This window comes from Rissa tridactyla, chromosome 3 (genome assembly GCF_028500815.1).
Source record: "Rissa tridactyla isolate bRisTri1 chromosome 3, bRisTri1.patW.cur.20221130, whole genome shotgun sequence".
In the NCBI taxonomy this organism is placed as follows: Eukaryota; Metazoa; Chordata; class Aves; order Charadriiformes; family Laridae; genus Rissa; species Rissa tridactyla.
Genome location: NC_071468.1, coordinates 3870190 through 3889730, shown reverse-complemented (window position 1 = coordinate 3889730; position 19541 = coordinate 3870190). Strand labels below are relative to the sequence as shown.

Here is a 19541-nt window from a genome sequence, read left to right as displayed (position 1 = left end):
TGTTTGAAGAAGTCTGGCCCTAGCAGCATACTAAAGTAATGGGAAAATTTCTGCCTATTTTACAAAAACCAATCAACCAACCAAACACACACAACCCACCCCCCCAACTTTGTTCTTTAAATGCAAAGCACATGAAAAATTATTATCCAGAGTTATTTTGAAAACATGGGACTTTTTTTGTTTTGCTTTGTTTTTCCTTACCTGGTGTTGGTTGGCTATGGACAACCTGAGTTGCTGGTTTCGGTGTAAGAGAGGCAGTGTAATTTACTCCATTTTCTGCTGGTGTTGGCCTTGGTTCATTGTTAGCTTCGGATGGTGCATCTCCGTGGTCAATCTGAAAATGCATAATGATTTACATTACTCTTCTCAACTAACACTTAAAATTATTTATTTGCAGGTCTAGTTTAGCCTCTTTTTTTAAATGTAAAATTCTGTAAATATTATATATAAGTAATTCTAAAAGGAAACAAAAAAAAGGTACCCTTAAGAGTCATAGTAACCCAGGTGGTTCATTTTTGTGGCAAGTTTCAAGAAGAAATAGAGCATGTATTATTATGAAAAAGTATTTTAAACGGATTTAACTCATCAGGGACATTTTTCAGTACAGTATATATTAGCTGCACCAGAAGTGAAATCTGTGTTTTATTGAAAAGCATTGTTCTCTGCCATAAAACCTTTCTAGAAATAATGTGGAAGCTGGCATGAAAATGCTACTCAAATCCCTGCTGTGAACAAAATGTGTACACAAAATTACTTTTAAATTTCATAGATACACAGCACTATCATTATTCACCGTTCTTACAGAACAGAGACATACTTCTGATTCCCAGGACCTTACATAGTTGCAATTACACTCCAAGGATAATATGTAAACAGTACCTCCAGCCTGCTGCATAAATACATCTGTGGTATCCAAATATTTAAGCATTTTCCACAATCTTTTCTTTCTCTCCAGTTTCCTACAGGCTCAGGCTTACAGCATACATTATCCTATGCATTGAACACCTTATTATCTTCTTTGTGACCATCAGGTTTTAAGCAAGCACCCAGCACTCAGCAAACAGAAGGTCATTCAAAGCAGTTTTTATTTTGAAATGGCCAGTGCCCCCTTCCTGCTGTCCCTGCGAGGGGCCAGTTGCCATGGTGTCTCACAGTAGTTTTGGATTTGTTCCTTCAGCTGCTTCCATTTCACTCTTTGATGGTAATCACATTACATGCAGAGGCAGGATACCACAGTTGCTGGGTTTTTTCCCCTTGATTACTCCACACTTGCAAAATACCAGCCTGCACTGCATCGAGGGAGTCAAAATACATTTTGATCTAACTGCTTTGTGCTGCTCCTGCGGCTGATTTCCTTCATCTTGGTCCTGACAACACACTGTATATTGCAAAAGGATTTCTGTCTCAACAGCCTGTTTCCACCAAAATTATAGGAGAGAGATACTGTAGTAAGAAACATGATGCAACTGAAAACCAATGCCAACAACTTCATTTATATCAAGCAGGAATGACTGCAATAAAATAAGGGAAAACACGATCACGCCAATATTTATGACAGCAGAACAACTTGACTGGCAAAAGCTGTAGCTGTGACAAACACACAGACATGGTTACCCCCTCAATTCTCATTAAAATATTACTCCTCACGGGATGCAATTCATTAGTTTAAGGAAAACAATGTTTGCCATATAGATCATCAACATTTAATACAAATAAAGCTAGAATTCATAACTTCTGGCAAGTTTGTGCCCCATTAAGTCACGGCGTGGGAAAGTGGGTATTATCTTATTTTTGGGGGACTAGGTTTGTATGTGGTGTGAAATGCTGCATTGCAGCTTGCTGAGAAACTATTAATATAGCCTGTCAATATTGGACATAAAACATCTGTTTTCAGAAACTAAAGCAGAAATGTGACACAGGATCAGGAAGTGAATAAAGAGTAATTTTCACTGCATCAAGCAGTCTAATCTCATTAAAAAGCACTTTCTCTTCTCATAATTCATCACACAGAATGCTAAAGTAAACCTGATTTTCCCTTAGCGGAAAATATTTTAGGCTCTTTTTAAAACATGATGTAATCCAGCCTTATAATTTAGAGTTTTAATATTCACAGAAAATGGTTTATATTCCACATGTTGCCATGTCTTTTGCAAGACAGTATATTTACTAAGTAGAAAGATACGTACCCATACAGGTACATACCTATATGGTCTATTCTTATTTCTACAGAGAAAAGGAGCTGCAATGTGTTGGGGTTGGGAGATCTCCTCCGAGCTGCACTGTTAGATTAGGTGGGCAGTTTTTAAGTCAATTTGCCTCTATTCACCTTGGCAAAGTATAAGCCAGCGTAAGCAAGGTCTCCCTTAAAGTGTCAGATCAACTTAATTGCCATTACTCTTACTTGGTGCGATCATTATCATTTGCAAAACTATGCCTGAATTTTCATTTTAAATGGTGGTATCAGATACACTAAGGCCAGTTGCTCTCCTAGAGATGTTTTTGTTTACTTTCCCTATCAAAACCATTTTATTTAACCAGAGAAGCCAACCGGAGTGATTACACACGTTTGATTTATGTCCAGGCACGCAAAACAATACTTTCCATTTCAACACTGTTTTATGGGTAGAAACAACAGGTGAGACGCTCTGCTGCTTCCATGTCAGACACGTTAACGAGCCAGCAAGGCCTCCTGACTCCCTGACTCTGCACTGGGAATTGACATTATACCCAGGGACGTTATACCAGCAGGCACAGCCAAAATGCATTTTACCCTGGCTCACTTTTCCCAGCCCCCTACACACTTCTGCTCCTGTGACTGTGGGGAGGAAAAACGTACAAACGAGTTACATCAATCTACTTTAGGCTGGGATTAATTCATCCCAAGAAACTCCCAGCTGCAAATTTCTCTAGCTTATTCCTCCTGTCTGTAAAGGACACCAGGCAGGGGAAGAGAAGGCAACCTTCACTACCTGTACGCTCATAAAGATTTACTGTGTATTCAGATAAATACAGTTAAAAGCGCAAGACGCACACTGCAGGTATTACAATGCTTCCATTTTACAAAAATAGCTGTTGTAAAGCAAGAACTGACCAGAAAGCTAAAGGTAGCAATTCACGTTACGCTCATGACAGGAGGGTTGCAAATAAATACAAAAAAGATGCTGTAAATTTTGTAATTTTTCATCATTCTTCACTTATGTTACTGCACTGATAATTAACAAGCAGTGTGATTTGAAGCCTAAAGAAAGGCTGATTTTTTTGTTCAAAATGATTCACTATTAGGTAGCTTATTTGACTACTCTTTTGCAAGAAGCCTGGGGAACTTCTCACAGAGATGCAGCTGAAACTTTTAGGTAGCAAGAAAAACCTCTCAGTTTTCCTGTGACGGCTGCAAGAACACGGCTCAGACAAATAAATGTGTGTGCGGGGAGGGAAAGAGGTGTGGGGAGGCGGAATCTGTGCTAGGAGACAGCACAGCTTCGCACACAAACATTTATAGTGTGTAAATTTGAAACTTTACATAGGAAAATTGAATCCAGGTGCACTTATGCATACATGTCTGGCAAACATATCCGGGTTGATTTAGCTACATTGCCAGTGAACGTACTTGCAATTATTAACCGATGTGATTCTCGTGGGCCAATGTAAGTGAACAAAAGAGTCAGCCTGGCTGACTGACGAAGAAAACGTTACCATCAGGCAATTCAAGATTTCCAAGTACACCCCAGCTGCCAAATATCTTACCTAGAACAGGCGTTTCTAAAAAGAAGGCAACAAGGGTGTATTTAGATTGCTGCTTCAAGCAGCAATTTTGTACCTGTCCCTTGTTACTGCATCTAACTGAATGGATATACATTTTTAGTAAGTACACCACTACAATCCTTACAATTTTCTTTTAAAAAAGTGTCTCTATCCTATGAGTTTTCAAGCTCCTTGAAATGTGGAAGCACTACCTGAGCACTACAATTCATCTTTTCTTCTTCCCATTTGCTTTAGAAGAAACTCTGTGACAGAATTTTTCTACCCAATAAGCCTGTACAGACCAGGAAAATCTGTACTTTTTCAAAAGTAAAAATGACCTCTAAGGTATTTAAAGGATTATGTTAAAAAAAAAACTTTGCTATTAAAATAGAATCTCATGTGTAGAGCGTCCTAGATAAATGTCTAAGATACTATTGAGCATTTCAGAGTGTCCTCATTCAGCCGAACTTGTGACACTGCACAAAGAGTAAATTGTTGGCCACTGAATTGTAATGACTTTCACTCATCTGGTCTGCTTTGGGAATGTATTCTTGGTTACAAAATCTAGTTCAATGAGGCTTTTGCACATCTGAGAATTGAAGAAGACAGGCACCAGAGCTGAGGGCAGTTTAGAATTACAGAGCATTTCTCCATCTTCGCTAGAGACCTGTACCTAATGCCTTTTGATTCACTTGATGTGTCTAACATCTGACACGAGCAATCTTTAAAATACAAGGTTGATATTGTCAAACATTGCTAGAAGACGTTACCAATGACAGTGTCTGGAACAGAGAGACTGAATGCCTGAAAGTGCATAGCGTTTAAAGACACCAAAGTTGAGCTGCCAGTGCTCTCAATTATGCTCAAAATAACATCTTTGCATTTGTATGCACAACACCTCCAATTATACAGGAACACCAACAGGGTTTAAAGGTTAGTCCTAGGGTAATCATGTATTATGTGGCTCCCACATAACATGCGGCTCCCACAGCTTTCTGCTAAGCTAGAACAGGCCTGAACGTTTGTTTACTCTGTGGTCTCCTCCCTCTTCATATCTCTGTCTAATATCTATGAAGGGGTGGATCTGTTGACCTCCAGAGGCCCCTTTCCATCTATATTATTGTATAATTATACTGTGTCTCTTTAGGGGACTTTTGTTCATAGAGAATGTGTAGAGATATTGTAATCTGAGATACACGAATGTTTCTGAACGGAATAACCTCTCCAGAAACAGAGTCTGAAATTCTGGAAAATTTGTAGCATTTTCAGGAAAAGCTACTGATACAGAGATGTCTTTTTTGTAAGGGTAACTACATCATCACGCTGGAAAACAACAGGTGATGACTTATGAAGATTTAGTACATAAAAAAGTTGCAAATCAGCATACACGTAATGTGGTTTTTCATTCAGCTTTTGGTGTCTCTTTACCTCCAAACAGTAACTTGCTACGTGCACAACACACTGCCATCAGTGAAACCACACGCACAGCGCGAAGCTTCTCGGCTGTAATGTGCCCTGCTCTCATCCTAGGTGAGATGTTTACAGGTGTTCACGTAATTAACACATACAGTTCCTAGGTACTTTCAATATTTGGCTTTCTAAGCCAAGTAGGTGCTTTTAAATCCTGTAACATAATTTGCGGAGACTCTGAAACCTCCCTTACCTCTTTCTTTACCTCTTCTTCATCTTCCAGAGTCAGTGCGGCCAGTTGCTTAGCTCTCTGCTCCATCAAGTTTACGTATCTGATTGGATTGGATAAGGCCTCGATCACATCTAGAAATAATGCAAATACTTCAGTTTCAAAGCCCTTACGTTATGGTTCCAGTGCTCCTCAGGTGTTAAGAAAGAGACTGTATTTTTCATACAGATCTGCTGCTGATAGGCACTCCTAGGTCCCAGAACAACACTGAAGGGGAGGACACCATTGTGCACAAATACTCTAACGCTTGTTTGTTGAGTTTGTGCTTGGGTCTCATGGATGTGCATTTTCTGCACAGAGTTTTATGATGGATTTTCAAAGCTTACAGCATCAGTCAACTAGGATCCTGCCTCACATGAGGCACAAAGAAGCATTAATAAAAATCCTCTTTCAAAAAAAAATCAAAATAGTTATACAGAATACTATTTTACACTGCAGATGCACAGTATGCTCTTTAAACCTCCCTTCTTTAGAGCTGATTCCAAAATACAATGCTCTACATTAAGCATGGTACTTTCCTCTGCTTAGGAAACAATTACACACTACTGCGTCACGTAAGCAAAGTTTCATTTGTGTTTCAGTGGCAAATGCCTGTGGTATTTCCTCCTTTAGAGTCACACAAGGTCTGCTGAAAATAAAAGAGTTGGCCCTAATCCTAAACCTCAGGCAGACCGCTGTAAATCAGGCTATCTTGTATGAGTGATGAGACATAATGATCCATCAGGCGCTGGGGTTTGTTTACAGGACCGTTATCCCCATACGGCAAGTCAGCTACATTCATTTCACATTTCAATTAACCTTTATATTCCCCAGTAGGAAAATGTCACAGAGTTACCTGCGTAAGTATCAGGTACATAGTCTTTGACCTCTATGTATACAAAGAGAGCTGGCAGTGTCAAAGGTTGGTTCCTCTCATTCCTCAAACAGATGTAGTGATAGCCTGCAAAATAAGAAACAACCAGTTCAGAGCATAAACTTCCACAGGCATTTCCAATGTAATTGTGTTATCATTTGTTATTTATGGTGTGGCTCCAACTGAGCCAGCAACCCTAGGGACTTCTGGTAGGGAAAGATTTACCTGGAGGGTTTCAGAGATAAGTATACGAACAAGAGGCTGTTAGAAAGGCATGTGACACTGCAGTTTAAAATACTCTTTTCCCTTTATTTTCACACCTCTGAATAATGCTAAAAATTGTCATTTACCTAATTTTTGATGCATTCTATTTTATTACCTTTGGCTGGATTTTTTTTTTTTTTTTAAAGTTTTGGAGCTCTTATTTAATTTTCAAAAGTGACCCTTGTAATACTCAGGAATCTGAACAGACAGTAAAACTGAGATGTAATAGTCCATCCACAACACAGTATCTAATTTGAAAAACAGACAATGTCGCACTGTAACTACAAAGTGTGTGTGTATGGATCCTATGATGTTACTAACCTTAGAAATATATCTGAAAGAAAGAGTATTTTCAGACCGTTTTGAAAGCTGGCTATCTTGTAAGAGTGAGGGCACGCATTACAGTGCAGCTTAGCCAAGTTAACAGCGAGGGACCACAGAGGGGTCAGTCCCAAACTCCTTCTCCCGGCCACCTACCACCATCTCCTGCTCCTTCTCTTGTTCACTCATGTTTTTCTGACTTAATAAGGCAGCTCAGCAAGCTAAACTCTGGAAAAAGCAACCTTCAGAAACTGCAAAGAGTATTCCCTCAATTTAGCTCCCCAAAATGCCTCACCATAAGGTCAGACGTATTAATGCCAGTTTAAAGACAGTGACAGACGGCCACAGGTAGAAATGGGAGAAAAGGATTTCCAGACCCAACAAACTCTTACAGCATGGCAGGGCTGAAAAGTTGCATCCTCTGCCTCACAAATTGGTGCCTCTTGCACCATGGCTGATGTTGCTCTTCTAAGGCATGACTAAGGAGCTGCTCATACGGGTAGTGTCAAGAGAAGAGTAACCAGCAGGATGCACTTATCTGGGGGGATCCCCACGTGGGTGATGTGAACAGCTCCCTCTCCAAGTAATGGTTAAATCCTTGCTTTGGGAATAACGGTAATTCTGTGGATTTTTGTGATAGTATGATATAGTTTTCAATAATGTCTCATAAAAGAGGGAAAGTACATATTACAAAGGTTTCTCAGTTCTCTCAAGCTCCTCCAGCAAATCTTCAGCAATTACACAAACTAAAATCAACATGCTGTTCTCCATCACATGCTGTAAACTTATGATTACTGGAGTCAAAAGGACAGAAGATAGGCCTGTGAGTAAAAGCTCTTGAATGTCCTTGTGTGGTTTAACACAGCGGCCTTTGTTCTGAAAAGCACAAGCTTAAAAGCAGGTACACGATTCAGTGCTCTGCTGAATGGGCTCTGTGCTGCATGAAGGGTGAGCACCAAGAAAAGGGATCAGCCACGGTAAGTGTTCCATTTCACCAAAAGAGGGAAATCCTTCACATCCCCCTTTCTCTTCTCCAATCACCTGTCTCCCTCTGGAGCTCAGCAGATCCTCCACGAGGCAATTATATCCATTAAGCCAGCAGAAAACAGCGGAGAGTTTTCTGCTGGATTGATAAACTTGCTTGGCACACAAAAAAGGCGTAGAGATTGGCAGAGCTGGCACAAGAGAATGGCCAAGAGGAGGGTAGAGAGAAGGGAAGGGAAAGAGAAGTGACAACTGGTGAGGAAATCCTGGAGCAGTGACGTGCCCAGCAGCCACCTCCCATGGCTAGCCTGTTTGCACTTGCAGTGAGGCCATGCGACACCAGCTAAGACAAAAATGCGTGGAGCTCATCTAAGAAAAGCCCTGACATCACCTGCAGCAAGAGAAGGGACTGATTTATACATCACCCAAGATCAGGTCTCCAGGAATAACATGGACAACGACTGTTAGATACAGGGACATGTGAGTTTTGTGCTACTGCTGGGACTGGCTAAATAAGGTACAGGGTAGATAACAAATATTCCTCCTTTTCCAGTGTGAGTGGAGCTGGGAGCATGTTTATGGCCCATATGCTTGCCCTAATTTAGTTTCCTCCCCTCAATAAAGCTGGCACTGAAGTCGAACGCTTCTCTTGCTCAAAATGCCAATGTCACTGAATCTTTCTGAAACAAGATCTCTAACAAGTCTCTGGCCTCGAAAATAAGGGCTGAGTTGTCGCACAAGACATCTTTTCAGTTAAGTGGCCACTAATTATATTAGAAATAATGATATGATTTGGAAGAGACCAGTAATGATATTTTTTTTTAATTTTCAGCAATAAAGATGAAAGTAATTTTGGATTGATTTAAAGGTTCTGCAGAGAGATGATGGCTTGCATATAGGTCAGTCCTTGCATGCATGTAAAAATTACATTAGAGAAACAAATTTTGCTTTCATTCCCAGACATCTCCCATTTTCACAAAGATGACATCAAAATCGGCTGTTGCTGCCCTCTTTCCTCTTAAAAGCGTACAATTGCACTTCTTAGCATAAAACTGTGAACATGCAGTTGATCTACTGGAGATGAGTAAGTGCCAACCATGACTCTGAAGCTTAACTCTGTTGGTTTTCCTGGTTCATTACAAGTTTAAATTTCTGGTGAAATATGGTATTTTCCTTTTCAAACTTGAGGTATCAAACTTGAGATGCTCAAATCCCCAGTTGCTATAAATCTGCACAGTGGCTGCTGATTTACAGCACTGGGATTCTGGCTTGCTGTTTCTTTTCACTTCACAACGTCCACCTCAATGGAGAAAAAAAAAGTTTACCTGGTCGAATTGCTGAGACTGGCAATATTCGATGACCAATGAATTTCCCTCCTTCTTCATACACTGCTAGCCTCAAACATGCCAGGGTAGGTAAAACAACCTGGAAGGCAATATTGATGCATTACTAACTTTCTGCTCTGAATGAAACAGCTCCTTCCAGATGTAGGCCGTATAGCAGACAGAAAGTTCAATCTAGCAGATAGTGACATCTACGCATCCATAGGAAGGTCTTACCACATAAGAGGTCAGGGCGTATGCACCTGTGCGTCAAAATAACTCTCATAGAAACATTTTTCAAAAAAGAAACTTGAGGTGGGACGTGCGCGTAGTATGTTGAACCCAGCAATTTGACCCTACATTTTCAATACGATGCAAGGGACTACAGAGGCTCAACTCCTACCACACCTGAACACCGCTCTGTGTTCTGCTTATTACTCACAGCCTGACGTGGTTTTTCTCCTTTGTGTCTGTGCCAGCAGGATTACTTACTTCTAAGAAAAGTCACTGATAGGCATATTAGTGTTGAAAACTCAAGAAGCCACTCAACCTGTTTTGCAGAGTGTGAATGGATGAATTACACGAACCATGTCAACTCTAGTAGAATTTTCCAGTGCTGCAGCATACTCACTGCCTGGGCTAAAGAGGTTTAATCAGGCAGGATGTTTACTGGCATTGGATGCTTTCTTGGCACTCCATACGAAGAAGGCCAAACAGTGAAAAAAGAAAACAAGAAATTGGAAAAGACTACTAACTACCCTACTAAGATAGGAATCTTTAATATTTCTTTAAAAAAAAACGTATAGCATAATTCATCTCGTTTTCTTACTTAATGTAAATATCTTACAAATACACATATTTTTAACCTGGGCACAGATATGCTTTTTTTTAGAACATATGCTAAAATTTATCTAGACAATGAAAGAAAAAAAAAAAGCAACAATCCAAAATGAAGACTTTCACTAACTTATTTTCAGCGTTACTAAAAATAGTAATCTATGCTTCTCTGAGCACAGAGGCAGTCAGGCACGATCGTTAACTAAATAGAGAAATGAAGTACACTAATTAGAAGTTCATTACAGAAGAAAAACGCTAGTGATGTTTCCAAACTTAAGCTCTGGCAGGCTGCCACAGGAAAGTCATTCAGAAGGCCAAATATTCAGGGAAAAGGGCTGTACTCTCTAGAAAGCAGGGCTGCAAGTACCAATTGTATAAACATCTCTGTGAACTACATTTGCTGAAAGAAATATGAAAGATATTGTTTTACAAATACCTGAAGTGAGGATCCACTTAACCTCGGTGCCCAATAAGCAGAACCCAAAGGTTCTGTTAAAAAACTGGCTGCCAGTATATTGCGAAGCACAATAAGACATGGACGATTACACAATCCTAAAACACGCTCAATATTTTCAGCTCCCTCACAGTTTAGACAAGTGAGTCTGAGTAATATTGTTCAAATTGCGTGAGTGAGCAAGGAGCCTACGTCTCATTTCAAGTGGATGGGATTTATGTGGTTTCATCACCCAGGTTGTATTTACAAGCAGAGATAACAGGTTGCTTTGAATATGCTAGCTTGGACAACCAGATTGTTATAGCTGTGTTCGCATCGTCTTGCTCGCAGGCTGGACAGGAGGGCTGTTCAGCCAAGGCAAAATGCCATGGTAATCCAGCTACACTGCTGCCGGCATCTGCGCTTGCTCGTGCCATGCAGATGAGTCTACCACCATGGCTGCTGCTTCCAGCTGTGCCAGTGAAATAATCAAGGTGGCTTTAAACTCACTTATTTTAGTAGGACCTCAATCGACTAGAGTAGGAAAATTACACCAAAAGCAGTTAACAATAAACAGTTCCAGAATCTTTTTGTTCTTTCTAACAAATGCCACGTTTCAGTAAACCACAGCGATAAACCAAGCACATTTGTGAAGCAAGTGTTACACGGACCTTCTTAAACACTATGGTTTCGTCTTCCCAGACAGGATTAACTGCATTGCCTTGAGAGGTCTTGGTCTTCAAAGCTTTTCTTCTTGTATCCACAGGCAGGCCAAACATGTCCACTTCTACATAGGTACCGACTTTTTTATCAGAAAGAAACTGACCTGAAATTATCTAAAACCAAAACAAAGGAGGATCACTAGAGACCGCTTTTGTGGATTAGGAAATGAGTGACTGAAATGCAGATGGATAGTTCACTAATGATCAGATAGTATGCATTTAAAATAAAATCAAAACCACAATAAACAAAAACCCCCACTGTTTAATATTGCAGACACAGAAAAACAACTTGTGAGGCCTTATTTCCTGTGACCCTGTGGTCCTGAATTCCCCTATGAGCGATAATGTGGCTGAGATCATGCTGCTGCCCTTCCCTCAGCAGGAATACTTGTTTGGATCTCATTCCTCAAGCTGGCTGCCTCTTTCCGCAACACAGTGTCTTTGAGAACTCACATTTCTATCCACTTTCAACAACAGGTTCAAAAAATGCTCAAGAAAAGAGGTATAAGCAGCAGAGAAACTACATATGCTTTTAACTGCAAGGGAGAAAACAAGCTAAAAAGATGGTATTCTAATAAAGGCTCTTCAGGGTGGATAAGGAGTTTCGCTACGAAAAAAGCACAAGTATAAAATAGGTGGTCTTTTCTAGTTCTTATTTGTAACAGGAAACACAACTCTCAGCTTTGAAAAATTAAAGAAAGGTCAGCAATTAGTTCAGAAAATGGAAGAGGCACAGGAATATGTAGTAGTGTCACTGTACCTTAACAAACTCAGGCTTGCCTAATGCAAACCTTAAACTGTTCTCAGCTGTGTCGTGTCTGGGCACTGACATAACCAGCAGAGTCCTCCCCAGCAGACTTCTAACAGCTGTCTCGTGACTCCTGATGCTCATTCCTGTTAAAAATGCTCTGCATCTCCTTATAGCTACTGAATGACTTCCACCTCCATTTAGTAAAACGGCAGAAGAAAGCGCCTCTAAGCCCACAGGAGGAACTGAAAGCTTCCATGATTACAGGTCACTGCAAAAGGTCATTCCCACAGAGCCATCTTTTTTTACCAGGCATATCATCAGATTATTACCTTATTCATGTCCCTCCCAGCACTGCTTTGCCTACGCCTGTGTCTGCAGCCTGAGAGGAAATACTTGTTCGCTCTCAATGAAAACAGGAGGATATTTTGCAGGTGGATTCTACAATACGGATGTTGTTCTAATGGACAAGTCCATTAAAGGAATAACAGGATTTCAGAAAGGTTCTGTTTTTATAACTAGAGATATACCAAGTATAAATTTGCGATCCTGTCATAGCCGATGCAATCTATCCCTCTAAACATTCTTACAAGTAGTTTTCAATTTGCAGATTCCTGGCGGTCTTTGAACTGAACTTCATTAGAGGTCCTTAAAAAGGAGCGAAGAAAAGCAAGTTGACAATGACTTGCAGCTGACATTTATGGTTCCATAGAAGAGAACTTAGAGGGAACCAGAATATTTATTTATACTAAGCAGTGTACTGTTCTAGCTATTCAACCTACCACTTAATAACAGTGTGTTTTAAACTCAACTCTTCGTTACTCAAAACACAAACTACTCTTAAATCTCTTCACTTCCCAATTATTTCCATTAAAAGAATACGTACAATATATTTATTTATCCTACAATATGGATTGTGATGCAGAAGGTCCTCTGCAATTTATAAATGAAATGCCACTCCACGAAATAAAATGCATTTTATTTTCTTGACTTAGTATGGTCATTTGCTAGGCCACTGCACCACAGGAATATACCTATGCTCTGCCGCTGTCAGGAGAGCAGTTTCACCAGCCGCGTACGTACCTTGACAGACAAGGTGTTAGCTACTATTCCATCCACTATACTTTCAGTAAATGGATCAAAGTGTTTGTCTGGTCTTCTCATGAATTCTGGCTTTAACCTGTATCCGCTTTTGCCATTGTACTCATACATTCCCATGTTTATTTGCATAGACAAATCTAGGTATTAAAAATATTGGTAAGAATAATGGTCTGGTTAGATAACAATTTAAAAAAGCAGTAAAATAATACTATTTATTGTAATTTCAAAGCGACTGTAAACAGCTATTTATGGCACACTGTTGCTTGGTAAAAGAGGTTTCAGATGTGATCACAGCTACTCTCTTGGATTCTTTTGACAAGAAAAAGGTATCTGCAAGACGTCTTTCAGAGACTACTCAATAGATAACATTTTCACATTTTAAAAGAAGCCTTCATTCGTAGGTTTTGAGTCCCTCAGTCTTGCGCTGTTGTACCTGACCCAGCAGGGTCAATAAAAAACAAAGAGGTTTTTATTACTCCGCCAAATCCCAGCCTGTGTAGGGTTTTGCTTTCCATGGAAAGGCGCTGTACACACGGGCACAGCTGGAAAGGAAAAAGGGAATGAGACAATGGTACCATGGTGCCCAGAGGCAGAACACGGCCAGGATACGTCCACAGATGCAGTAGATGGAAGTATTTGTATGTCTCAAAACAGACATAGACCTGGAAGACAACACATTCTATTTCAAAAGTGACTTGTGCATCTAGGAGCCTAAATGTCTTTGTTTCTTAAACACTCACTTTTAAAGTGGAATTTGCTGTCCAAGTCCCTTATTTCTTGATATACCGACATTTTGGAAGACACGAGGAAAAACATCCCTGCTAGATCTGAAATGCTGCTCAACTGTAACCACTTAAAAATTATGACAATATGGAGGGTATTATGTGTGTTTATTACACTAGCTACAGCATGGTAATTATGAATATTCCTAATTAAAGAAATAAACTGTGTTAAAAATGTAAATTAACAGCTCTGTGGTATCAATCACTAGGCACCTTTTGATGCATTGAGCCATTCTTACCTACGAATCAGAAACTGTATCAGAGAAGTGGAAAGGTACAGGTTATAAAATCCGGAGACCACCATAACTTACCTACAGTTTGGAAATTAAGAGCAACCATTTGGCAGCCAGCATTCCAGAAGACTTGTGGCATGTAGTTTGAAGAATCTACACGTGTTCCCTTTGGGTAAATTCGGCTTAGCTGCATTTTGTTGTATCTAAACGGTGAGTAGTTAAGATACAGTACATGTGCCAGAAATCACTTTGCAGAGAGGTGCAACCACAATATTTAAACGCAGGTGATCTTTACCGAACGGCTGTAGGTTTCTTACTGGATTTCTGCAACCATAATGCTTCCAGACATCCGTAATTTGGTAGGAGATATGATAAATATGGGGTAATTAAAGGTGCTATTTGTTCCTATACAGACTACTTGGAATAAGCAAGGAAATAGCACAGACACATGCACTGAAAAGACAGCATTCATAAAATTTCATTTATCATTACCGTTACTAATTCGGGATTTTCCTAAGATTGCATTTATAGAGGCCAAATAGTTCTAAAACAGCGAGTCTTCCTCTGGTGGGATGAGAGGTGCTCTGTTAAAAAATAAATGCTCTTCTGGAATAAGCATTTGAATTGGCCTCTGCATACAGAGAGAAATGGTGAGTGTGCACTTCTTGTAGTTGACTCTACAAATCTCAGAGATGAGAACATGCTGCGGGTTATCTGTGGAAATAGCTTTCCATTAATCTTCTTTAAGGCACTGTTTTATCTTGATCATTCATTCTCAACTGCAGGCACGATGAGAGACATTGAGAAACATCAAAAGGTCTAAACAGAATGCTGTTAGCTTTTCTTTAAAAGTTATAAAAAAAAAAAAACCTCCAAAGAAAAAAAAAAAAGAATTGCTTGGCAACAAAACAGCTCAGTGCTCTTAGAACTAGAGGTATGATAGGAAAGCAAGTTTTCTTTTATGACGTTGCAAAGAACCAAGTCAGCCACACTTTGACAATTTGCTCACCATAACTCATACCACCTCATATAGGATGATAAATTTAACAATGAGAATACAAAGTATCAGGTCTTCAAGATGTAGTTTATGCCTATTCCCTCTAGTCCTAGCCCACAGCACAAGGACTCATGCCAACTTTTAAATTAGCTCATCAGAGCTCAAGCCAATTAATTCATCTAGGAAGACAGTCAAATCTACAAATTTCATTTGAGCTCCTTATTTCCCCAGCTCCTGTCTCCAAATTTCAATAAAGCCCTGTAACAGATCTCAGATATAGAGAAAGGCCAAGAAAGCAGCCTTCTGAAAGTCAAGGATACTCCACAAATTCCACAGGAGACTTCGTAAGTTGCTCAAGCCCTTTGGTTTCCACAAAGGAAGACATTTCAAAACTTTTGTTGCGTTCTGAAAGTTTAAATGGGAAATAAAAACAGTGACACATTAGAGCATGAAATCATATGCAATACATGAGCTGCAAGCAACTGGTTTAGTCTCAGTCCCCTTATCCCAGCTCATTCCACCCACTCATTTCACCTTGGTCTCAAAGAATTTACATACACAATGGTTTGCTGACAGCAGTAAGCTCACTCTGCATATACTCAAGCGCTTCATCTGAGCTCACATTAGCACTACCCAAATTAAGGGCATTTGTACTGCCTGAGATGGCTACTGTTCCAGCAGCAGGCAACAGAAATCCAGTGCATGGGCAGCGATCTCTCATGTTTGCTTGCAAAATACCATGTTGATATGTTCAAGAGGTAGAGCCCAAAGCTCACAGGTGTGATGAAAAGGTATTGTAGCAGGTTTTGTGCGGAACACAGAGGGCCCTGCAGGATCTCTAGATTGTCTTTGCAGGCAGATGTGAGGGCTTTGAGCCAATTTGAAGCTATAATAACTAATGTCTGTGTCGGATTAAACTAAGCAGTGTGCTAGCTGTGCCTACAGCAGTTCTCGTTATCTTCAGTATGTCAGAGTAAGGTCACATCTGTCTCAAACAGTCGTGGAACCATTGCTATCTAATCAAGCCTGAAGGTACACTCCTGTGCCCCAGCAGGTCTTCAGACCTAACCGTGGACTGATATGGAGCTTCTGTGACCTCTTTAATTTGGTCAGACTTTCTGACCTGACAGCAGCGAAAAGCTCCTCCTAAGCTTGTAACTCAGTGGGACTAAACATTAATTTGTGTATCATTTGTTACTCACCTTTACCTGATGAGTGCACAACCTTTCAACGTACCCGTGCAACATGCTGTAGCAGAGAGCCTAAGTAAAGACCCTTCTGGCTTCAGTATTTTTTCCTTTACACTTTTGTACAGAAGGTAAGGATTGCTGCAAAATAACAGTTTCCCATTTCATCACTGTCAGCTGTGCAGATTGCCTAGAAGGCGCCACAGCGCTGGGAGGTCATACCCATTACATATCTTGGCACTGCTGTCTTTAAAAATGAGGGAAACAGTGCCTGTGTTGCATCATGAACTCTCTAGCCTCACCACTTTATTGAAGGCAAACAATAAGGCAGAGAAAAGGCTTGCCCTCATCCAGTTTTAGAAGTAAGAGTGCTGCAGTAATCCAGAGACGGCCAGGAGGCCAGCCTGGCTGGCTCCTCGAAGTCAAACTGCGAAGCCGCAGGAGAGGGATAAAAGTGAACAAAAGCACTTGTCTTGCAGGGAGAAGCAGGACAGAAACAGGTGGGCACTTTCCTTACAGGAAGCCAAAAAGGAAGCAGTGGATCCAAAGAAGTGAGGAGCTAGATTGGGCCAATGTGAGAGGAAAATGTGCTGCCAGACTGTGACTACAAACTATTCGCAGCGTATGGTGAAAAGTCATAGGGTGACCACGGTGTTCCAAAAGTGATTCTCTCCCTCCAGGAGAGCTGGGGCTCAGACTTTATTGTGGTCCCTATTTCTAATTAGCAACCATGACGCTATTGCCATTATTCATAGCTGTTATCTCCTAATGGCAAAAGATTCCTGCCATTCCCTGGAGGCTGCTCTCTTACCACTCCTCTTCCTTTTCAACAAGCAATAGCCTCTCTTTCTCCACACTCTGTTCCAGCCAGCTTATTTCCATCTCAGCTCCTTACAAAGGCACTGAGATTATTCTTACTCCATCCTTCCCCCTTCCTAATGCAACATACATATATAGTGCCTTTATTCTATTTAGATTATAGGTGCTAGAATATGTTGTAGTCATATACTGTATCTCTCAGCCTTATCTTAAAGTAGAGCATCTGTAGGAAACCAGAACTGGTAGCTGTTAAATGACTCAGTTACTAAATGTCCAGGGCTTAATCAAACTCCTAATTAAAATAAGAACAATTATTTCCTTGTAGTATCTGCAGAGGATTAAGAAACCTGCCCTTTGAAGAAAAGACTGTGCAGGAGACACAGTTCTGTCTTGTGATATATTACACTGTGATATCTTATCAGAAGGAAGTCACTGTATGGAGTGGACAAACAACTTGTTGAAAAACTGTCTGAAAAACCTGAAAAAATACAGTTACAGCTATTTTCTGTCAAAGACAGGGAACATATCTGGTGAGGGCAATCAGGAGACTGTTACAGATCCAGTGCTATTCAATACTTCTGTTAACAAGTTGGATGCAAGACCAGAAAACGCACTTCTAAAACGTATGAATGACAGAAGCACTGAGGTATTGTTATCACCATGGGGGCCAGGATCACAAATCAAAACAAATTTCTGAGTTAGAAAATGTTAAATTAGAAAAATGTCGTAACACTGAAATGATGAAACTGTATAAAAGACAAGTATGGAGCTCTACATTTAGAGAAACGAAGTCAGGTGAACAAAAATAAAATCTGGACGACGACTGGATAGGCAGCAAATTAAAAAACGATCCTCACCTAACTCCTCTTTTATTCAGCTCATCTTCACTGAATTTAATGAAGGTCCAGCAGTGAGTCCAGGCCAGGACTGAGACCAGAACCCACAAGTCATGCCAAAGTGCCCACTGCTTTAGCCAGGCAGTAACGTTTACCACTTAAGGGCACTGCTTTAACAAACTGGCCACATTTACCACATAATGATTTTTTTTGACACAAACGCCAGAAATATTAATTCCTTAACGATATGAGTTCACAGAAACATAAGACTGATCAAAGGTCACATCGAGACTTAGGATAAAAAATCTGGACATCAGCAGTTCTTTACAAAAGGCAAAACTCGGCAAGGCACAGGCATGTGAACAGCAGAAATCTACGCAAGACAATTTCCTAACAGCTGCATCAACTTGTCCTGCTAGGATTCACATGGCTTCCTTTCCAGAAGGAATGTCTTCTTCCCACTGTGTTCTTGTAATTCTCATTAGAGTTAGAAGAGATTATAAACATCCAAAGGGACACCACGACAGGGAACAAGCATAGCTCTCTGCATGATTTTGTGAATGCCTGTGTGTATGTCTGTACAAATACCCACATATAAATGAAGGGTACATAATTTCTTATATGTTTATTATTCATGATGAGTAAATGCAAAATCTTGTATACAGATATGGGCTTAGGCACCAACTACCTGTCGTCTGCCAAGGCCTCCACAAAAATCCATAATAAATTAAAATGGTATATATTTCTTTAACTAAAAAGCTCCAAGAGCATATCGCAACCTGTCAAAACAAAGTGAAAAAGGGCAGGCAAACAGTAGGGGGTTCTGCACCAAGAAAGGAAAAGATGCTGCAGTGTTTATCAAGGATGCCACTGAGTGCATTCCTAGCAAGGCATCTTCTGTAAAAGCCAGCAGGGGATGAAATTATGGCCTTTTCTATACAATACATAGAGGTAGGAATGAGTGAATTTGCATATGGGGAAGGGCAGACTCTCCTTACACTGAATCCTCTACAAATGTCGCAGAGGCAAACTATAAAGCACTTGCTCAATCCAAAGCAATATTTATGACTACCTTTCTCAAACTGCTTAAGTTACTCTGCAGTCATGGACAACAAAGACAATGCAAGTACAACGTTTTCAAAAATGTTTTTGAAATAGCAGCATGTTTACTGTTGATGAAGTTTTGATATTTAGACTAATGCAGGTTTCAAAATAAATAGGGATTTATTTGGCTGGATACCAAGGGAACATTTTCTGTCCATGTGCCTGTATCTAACTGAGAGGAAGCCAAGTAGCATTTCTCCGGAACTTTCTTCAAAACACTTGCTAGGTAATTTCCAGTATAAGACGTTACTCATGCTTAGCTTACTCACTTTTTGATACTTCAAATGACTCAAACTTCACAGGCTGAATGTAGTTCACCAGGTTAGACATCTCTTCTGTGGCCATGGCCTCACTTCCAGCAGTACCCTACGACAGAGAAGGGAAAATGCTGCAGTTTTGATCTGTCTACGGTGGCCATCAGAGGCCACAAATACCAAAAGCCCAGTTTTCTATCAACCATGACATCTTTCACTCATCCTCGCTTAGGGAAGTCAGTGCCTCACACAGGGAGCTTCACATAGTACAGAAGAAAATTTGCTATAAAATTTAAATGATTAA

At 40.2% G+C, this 19541-nt stretch overlaps 1 protein-coding gene across 3 annotated transcripts in view; it reads right to left on the bottom strand.

Moving 5' to 3' along the window:
• Positions 1 to 19541, bottom strand: part of PLCB1 (phospholipase C beta 1) — a 398108-nt gene that overhangs the window by 75464 nt on the left and 303103 nt on the right. For all 3 annotated transcript variants that reach the window (XM_054197179.1, XM_054197181.1, XM_054197182.1), the window contains exons 16-24: positions 19253 to 19349; positions 15358 to 15442; positions 14119 to 14243; positions 13008 to 13162; positions 11126 to 11290; positions 9188 to 9287; positions 6276 to 6380; positions 5405 to 5514; positions 202 to 334 (exon numbers count right to left, since the gene is read on the bottom strand). In XM_054197179.1, the coding sequence (XP_054053154.1) occupies positions 202 to 334; positions 5405 to 5514; positions 6276 to 6380; positions 9188 to 9287; positions 11126 to 11290; positions 13008 to 13162; positions 14119 to 14243; positions 15358 to 15442; positions 19253 to 19349 (1075 nt within the window). The remainder of the gene's footprint in view (positions 1 to 201; positions 335 to 5404; positions 5515 to 6275; positions 6381 to 9187; positions 9288 to 11125; positions 11291 to 13007; positions 13163 to 14118; positions 14244 to 15357; positions 15443 to 19252; positions 19350 to 19541) is intronic.